A 7,500-nucleotide genomic window follows, 5' to 3' on the forward strand; every position below is an offset into this window, starting at 1 on the left:
ACACACTGTAAAACACCCCAAAACACACTAAAACACACCCCAAACACCCCAAAACACCCCAAAACACAGCCAAACACACCCCAAAACACCCAAAACACCCCAAAACACCACAAAACACAGCCAAACACACCCCAAAATACCCCAAAACACACCAAAACACCCCAAAACACCCCAAAACACACCCCAAACACCCCAAAACACCCCAAAACACAGCCAAACACACCCCAAACACCCCAAAACACACCAAAACACCCCAAAACACACCCAAAACACACCAAAACACCCAAACACCCCAAAACACCCAAAACACCCCAAAACACCAAACACACCAAAACACCTCAAAACACCCCAAACACCCCAAAACACCCCAAAACACAGCCAGACACTCTTAATACACCCATACACTCCAAAACACACCCAAAAAACACACACACGTATCAAAACGCACCCAAACACTAATTTCTACCAAAAAAACACTACATTAACCCATATATTCTACTACTACTACTACTACTACTACTACTACTACTACTACTACTACTACTACTACTACTACTACTACTACAAAAATCCCTCTACTAGTAACTAACTTAAGCATTATACCCAGAAACCATCATAATAACCACTACTACCACTACTACTACCACTACCACTACTACAACTGCTACTTACTGACGCAGGGGTTCGACCAGAGGAGCTTTTGCCACGTGTAGCAGTCGTGTTGATGCAGAAAGTCAGTCCCTTTGCAGACACAGGTAGCATGAAGTTCTGTGCCTAATATGTTCATTACAGCCTGTTGACAGCTGCGGTGGGTGTCTGAGCAGCGGCCCGTGATGGCGTCAGCTGCACAGTTTTGCTCATATTGTTGCAGTTTGGCGCTGGGAGAAATGTTTGGTGTTAATAAGGAGATACAGTGAGTTGATAGGGTAATGGGTGGTGGTGTTGTGTGTGTGTGTGTGTGAGAGAGAGAGTGTGTGTGTGTTTATGTGTGTGTGTGTGTGTGTGTGTGTGTGTGAAAAATGCATATTAGCTTGATGAAACGGTGTTGAAATGCCGGCAGCGAGAGAGACAGAGAGAGAGAGAGAGAGAGAGAGAGAGAGAGAGAGAGAGAGAGAGAGAGAGAGAGAGAGAGTAAAAAAGGACGAGGAAGTAAATTAAAGAGAGACATACACTTTACATTGCAACTTTAAAATCTCTCTCTCTCTCTCTCTCTCTCTCTCTCTCTCTCTCTCTCTCTCTCTCTCTCTCTCTCTCTCTCTCTCTCTCTCTCTCTCTCACACCTGTTGCACCGTCACCTTAATTGCCCGACAGGTGTTTCAAGACTCACCTCATATGCAAATTGCTAATTGTTATTGTTGTTGTTGTTATTGTGGTGATGGTGGTGATGGTGGTGGTAGTAGTAGTAGTAGTAGTAGTAGTAGTAGTAGTAGTAGTAGTAGTGATATTTTCCTACTACTACTACTACTACTACTACTACTACTACTACTACTACTACTACTACTACTACTACTACTACTACTACTACTACTACTACTACCATCTTATTATTATTATTATTATTATTATTATTATTATTATTATTATTATTATTATTATTATTATTATTATCACCACCACTGACAATACATTCAATATTAATTTCTCTCTCTCTCTCTCTCTCTCTCTCTCTCTCTCTCTCTCTCTCTCTCTCTCTCTCTCTCTCTCTCTCTCTCTCTCTCTCTCTCTCTCTCTCTCTCTCTCTCTAGATATTTATTGTTGACCTTTCAGATTTTTTTTTATCTTTTTTTTTATTCCTCGTTTATTCTTGCTTCTCTGACCTCTTGTTCTTGTTCTTGTTGTTATTTTGCCTGTTCTTCTGTTACCTTTAATGCTGTTGTTGTTGTTGTTGTTGTTGTTGTTGTTGTTGTTGTTGTTGTTGTTGTTTTGTTTTGTTTGTTATGCTTCGTTTTGTGACTTATTGTAGTAGTAGTAGTAGTAGTAGTAGTAGTAGTAGTAGTAATTGTAGTAGTAATAGTAGTAGTTGTAGTAGTAGTAGTAGTAGTAGTAGTAGTAGTAGTAGTAGTAGTAGTAATCCTTATACTATGAATGGTTACAGAGAGAGAGAGAGAGAGAGAGAGAGAGAGAGAGAGAGAGAGAGAGAGAGAGAGAGAGAGAGAGAGAGAGAGAGAGAGAGAGTGGGTGGAGTTAGAAGGTCAAAATTTAGAGAAGAAGAAGAAGAAGAAGAAGAAGAAGAAGAAGAAGAAGAAGAGGAAGCTGTGATGGAAGAAGAATTTGAGTGTGTGTGTGTGTGTGTGTGTGTGTGTGTGTGTGTGTGTGTGTGTGTGTGTGTGTGTGTGTGTGCGCGCATTCCCTCACGCACGCAACATTTTAAGAGGAATTTACGATTAAACTCAAGTATTTCATTAACAGGAAGCCATTGTGTGTGTGTGTGTGTGTGTGTGTGTGTGTGTGTGTGTGTGTGTGTGTGTGTGTGTGTGTGTGTATGTGCGTGGCATCCATCTTAGAATTGGATATTTCACTCATTAAATCCACCAAACAATGGAGGAGGAGGAGGAAGAGGAGGAGGAGGAGGAGGAGGAGGAGGAGGAGGAGGAGGAGGAGGAGGAGGAGGAGGAGGAGGAGGAATAATAATAGGAATAAAAATGATAATAGAGAGAATTACGTAAGGATTGCGGAGAGAGAGAGAGAGAGAGAGAGAGAGAGAGAGAGAGAGAGAGAGAGAGAGAGAGAGAGAGAGAGAGAGAGAGAGAGATTTAAACATACTCATCTCTCTCTCTCTCTCTCTCTCTCTCTCTCTCTCTCTCTCTCTCTCTCTCTCTCTCTCTCTCTCTCTCTCTCTCTCTCTCTTGATTAAGCAAATGAGAAAATTATTGTAAGAAAATATTTTTATGGTAAGAAAAACAATTATTTTCTCTTTTCTTTATTAAATTTTCTTTCGTTTTTTCTTCTTTTCTTTCTTTTTCTCTATTTCCTATTTTCTTGTTTTACTTTTTCTGTATTCATCATCTTTCTTATATTTTTTTCTTTATTTACATTTCTTTCTCCCTGTCTGTCTGTCTGTCTGTCTGTCTGTCTGTCTGTCTGTCTGTCTGTCTATCTATCAGTCTGTGTGTCTGTCTATCTCAATTTCCTTCTATCTTAAATTATCTCTTTTTCTGTATTTTCTTTCCTTTCTTATATACTCTCTTCTATCCCTCCTTTACCCTCCCTTTCCCTCTCCCTCACTTGTACCAACACCACACACACACACACACACACACACACAGAGACACACAGACACACAGACACTCACCTGCAACCTCTGTTTTGGCGACATTGTTCAGCTATTTTGTGACACTGCATTGGGTCTTTTGGTTTGTGCTTTTCGGCGCAGGTGGGGTGAAGTTTCCGCATCGCCATCAGGCACTCCCCATCATGGTCGCTTTGCCTGGGGAGCAGAAGGGAGGCTGTTACTGTGTCTTGGTCATTTCAGGTGGTTTTGGTAAAGTGAGAGTCTTTTGGCGTGTGTTTTTGGTGTGTTTTGGGTGTTTTTGGGGTGTTTGGGGTGTTTATTGGTGTTTTTGGGTGTTTATTGGTGTTTTGGGTGTTTTTGGGGTGTTTTGGGGTGTTTTGGGATAGCGAGATACTGGGGAGATTACCTAAATGTGTGTTGGTCAGTTCAGTTGGTTTTGGTGAAGTGAGAGTCTTTTGGCGTGTGTTTTTGGTGTGTTTTGGGGTGTTTTTGGGGTGTTTGGGGTGTTTATTGGTGTTTTTGGGGTGTTTTGGGGTGTTTGGGGTGTTTATTGGTGTTTTGGGTGTTTTTTTGGGTGTGTTTTGGGGTGTTTTTGGGGTGTTTATTGGTGTTTTGGGTGTTTTTTGGGGTGTTTTGGGGTGTTTTGGGTGTGTTTTGGGGTGTTTTGGGATGTTTATTGGTGTGTTTTGGGGTGTTTTTGGGATAGCGAGATACTGGGGAGATGACTTAATGAAGGGGGAGGATATTGGATTATGAGGTACTTCAATTCGAGGTATCATGGAGTTTCTGGGAGGTTAATGGGGTGTTGAGGACGTCGTGGGGTCTTGGGGAGGTCAGGTCAGTGATAGGAAGCTGTTGGGGCGTTCCTGTGGGGCGGTTATGGGGAGAAAGGTTAGATATTTAATTTAAGGTTATTTTCTCAATCTTTCTGTTTATCCTTTGACGTGGAAAAGGATTTGACCCCAAAACACACCCAAAACACCAATAAACACCCCAAAACACACCCAAAACACCAATAAACACCCCAAAACACACCCAAAACACCAATAAACACCCCAAAACACACCCAAAACACCAATAAACACCCCAAAACACCCCAAAACACACCCAAAACACCAATAAACACCCCAAAACACACCCAAAACACCAATAAACACCCCAAAACACCCCAAAACACACCCAAAACACCAATAAACACCCCAAAACACCCCAAAACACACCCAAAACACCAATAAACACCCCAAAACACTCCAAAACACACCCAAAACACCAATAACTTCCACTAGTGTTTGTTGAAAGGAAGAGGAAGACAAGGAGGAGGAGGAGGAGGAGGAGGAAGAAGATACTGGTGTTTTTTGTTTTTCTCCTCTTTCTTCTTTAACTTGAAAAACCTTATAACTTTCACGATGACAAGAACAAAAGGGTTAGTGTAGGAACCCATCAGGCCTACACGTGACTACTACTACTACTACTACTACTACTACTACTACTACTACTACTACTACTACTAGGCCTACACGTGCGAGTCCCCTTACAAAAAAACACCACTCTTTCTATTTATCATCCCATCCATACACTGACCTATTCCTTTAAACTTCCCCATAGACTCCCCACTAACAGCCCCATTAGCGTGTCAGTTCCAGTCAATTCCCGTCTATTCCAGGGTGTCCAAGTGTCACCCTCGCTATCATCACCACTTAGGTCTTTTTCAAATTAAACTTTATTAAGGGAAAATCTGTTACTTCTGATTACTGACCCTAAGAATTTTGCTGTCACCCTTCTTATTTGGAGGAAGGAGGAGGAGGAGGAAGAGGAGGAGGAGGAAGAGGAGGAGGAAGAGAAGAAGATTTGTACTTTTCTTCTTTCTGTTCCTTGAAAACCCCAGCAACTTCTAGATTTTAAGGAAGAGGAGGAGGAGGAGGAGGAGGAGGAGGAGGAGGAGGAGGAGGAGGAGGAGTAGAAGAAGGAGGAGGAGGAGGAGGAAGAGTGACGAGGGAGGGAGAGGAGAGTTATTGAGAAGGGGACGTGAGAGAGAGAGAGAGAGAGAGAGAGAGAGAGAGAGAGAGAGAGAGAGAGAGAGAGAGAGAGAGAGAGAATACCATACGCTTTATCTTCTCCCTTCCCCAACCTCTCTCTCTCTCTCTCTCTCTCTCTCTCTCTCTCTCTCTCTCTCTCTCTCTCTCTCTCTCTCTCTCTCTCTCTCTCTCTCTCTCTCTCTCTCTCTCTCTCTCTCTCTCTCTCAAGATCCGTCCCACGTTTTCTGTTGAAACAAAAAACGGGAAAACTAAGATAATTTCACGTAGCAAGAAAGAGAGAGAGAGAGAGAGAGAGAGAGAGAGAGAGAGAGAGAGAGAGAGAGAGAGAGAGAGAGAGAAGGTTACCTGGTAATCATATTCTTAGATCAATACCCACCTTCCCTCTCTCTCTCTCTCTCTCTCTCTCTCTCTCTCTCTCTCTCTCTCTCTCTCTCTCTCTCTCTCTCTCTCTCTCTCTCTCTCTCTCTCTCTCTCTCTCTCTCTCTCCCTTCTTTCCTTCTGTGGCGGGAAGCCCTAAAGTGAAAGAGAGAGAGAGAGAGAGAGAGAGAGAGAGAGAGAGAGAGAGAGAGAGAGAGAGATCTAGTTCTTTCTCTATGTATGTATGTATGTATGTGTGTGTGTGTGTGTGTGTGTGTGTGTGTGTGTGTGTGTGTGTGTGTGTGTGTGTGTGTGTGTGTGTGTGTGTGTGTGTGTAGAACTTAATCATACAAACTTCATGTATCCTCCTCCTCCTCCTCCTCCTCCTCCTCCTCCTCCTCCTCCTCCTCCTCCTCCTCCTCCTCCTCCTCCTCCTCCTCCTCCTCCTCCTCCTCCTCCTCCTTTCATCTTCACAGGCCTTCCTTCCTCTTCATCTCTCCTCTTCTTTTTGTCTCCAGTCTCAATTTACCTCTCTCTCTCTCTCTCTCTCTCTCTCTCTCTCTCTCTCTCTCTCTCTCTCTCTCTCTCTCTCTCTCTCTCTCTCTCTCTCTCTCTCAAAAAAGAAAGGGTTTGGTAATTAAGACAGATAGATAAACAGATAGATAGATAGATAGATAGATAGATAGATAGAGAGAGAGAGAGAGAGAGAGAGAGAGTAAACAAATAAATAAATAAATATCTAATTAATTACGCAATAAACTTACTTTTTCTCTAATTATCCTCATATTTACTTCAATTTTTAAGTGGACAAGTAATTATTGGCACACTGGTGGTTGTAAGTAGCAGATTATAAGTAACTGAAGTGGAAAAAGCTTGGAAGTCAAAAGTTATGGCATTTATAAGTGAATGGTTTTATAAGTACGTGAATAAATGGATGGTTTTAATAGTAGGTGGATAAATAGAGGTGGATGAGTATCCTGTAGTACTCCGACCTTAAAAGAAGCACTGTTACTTACCTACATACACAGAATGCCACTTGCAGCCTTCTGACGACCTTGACACGCTGATAGAACTCCTGCAGGGCGGTCCTACACCTGTCCGGTTCACAATGGGAGTGGTCGCACCAGGTGTTGATGTTGTTGAGTTCCCTGGAGCATTCCGGATCATTACTGCAGTGCTCCAAGGCAACGTGACACATGGCCTGGGACACTTCTACCATTTTGGCGCGGTCCACGTTCTTCTGGCCCGCTGTGGTGGTGGTGGTACAGGTGGTGGTGGTGGTGGTGGTCGTTGAGGTTGAAGTGAAAAGGAAAAAATTGTGTTAAGTTTGGTTTTTTTATGGTTTTTTGAATGATTTTTTGTTTTTTTTGTGTTTTTTTTTGTTTTGTTTTGTTTTTAAAGGTAGTTTGTGGTGTTTTTTGTGTGTTTTGGTGTGTTTTTGGTGTGTTTTGCGGGTGTTTTTGGTGTGTTTTGGGGTGTTTGGGTGTGTTTTGGTGTGTTTTTGGTGTGTTTTGGTGTGTTTTGGGGTGTTTTGGTGTGTTTTTGGGTGTTTTGGTGTGTTTTGGTGTGTTTTTTGGTGTTTTACGTGTGTGTGTGTGTGTGTGTGTGTGTGTGTGTGTGTGTGTGTGTGTGTGTGTGTGTGTGATAACAAATACGAATATGCATACTCAATACATTTCATTATACAGTGTCTAGCTAAGCATTCTATCTCTCTCTCTCTCTCTAATCTCTCTCTCTCTCTTTTTCTCTATCTCTACGCTTGATGATAATAATAATAATAATTGTAATCTAAATTTTTCTAGCTATGGTTTCCTCTATCTAATTACATACAAATAGGAATTACATAGGTTATAAAAAATGTAATGCTAATAATTG

The 7,500-nt window shown here is 42.1% G+C and overlaps 1 protein-coding gene across 3 annotated transcripts in view; it reads right to left on the minus strand.

Moving 5' to 3' along the window:
* The window catches only part of LOC135095650 (uncharacterized), a 101,636-nt gene that overhangs the window by 11,567 nt on the left and 82,569 nt on the right, over positions 1 to 7,500 (minus strand). For all 3 annotated transcript variants that reach the window (XM_063996614.1, XM_063996616.1, XM_063996615.1), the window contains 3 exons: positions 6,642 to 6,873; positions 3,293 to 3,427; positions 673 to 878 (listed from right to left, as the gene is read on the minus strand). In XM_063996614.1, coding sequence (XP_063852684.1) covers positions 673 to 878; positions 3,293 to 3,427; positions 6,642 to 6,873 — 573 coding nt within the window. The remainder of the gene's footprint in view (positions 1 to 672; positions 879 to 3,292; positions 3,428 to 6,641; positions 6,874 to 7,500) is intronic.

Source organism: Scylla paramamosain, unplaced genomic scaffold (assembly GCF_035594125.1).
Source record: "Scylla paramamosain isolate STU-SP2022 unplaced genomic scaffold, ASM3559412v1 Contig1, whole genome shotgun sequence".
Classification (NCBI taxonomy): Eukaryota; Metazoa; Arthropoda; class Malacostraca; order Decapoda; family Portunidae; genus Scylla; species Scylla paramamosain.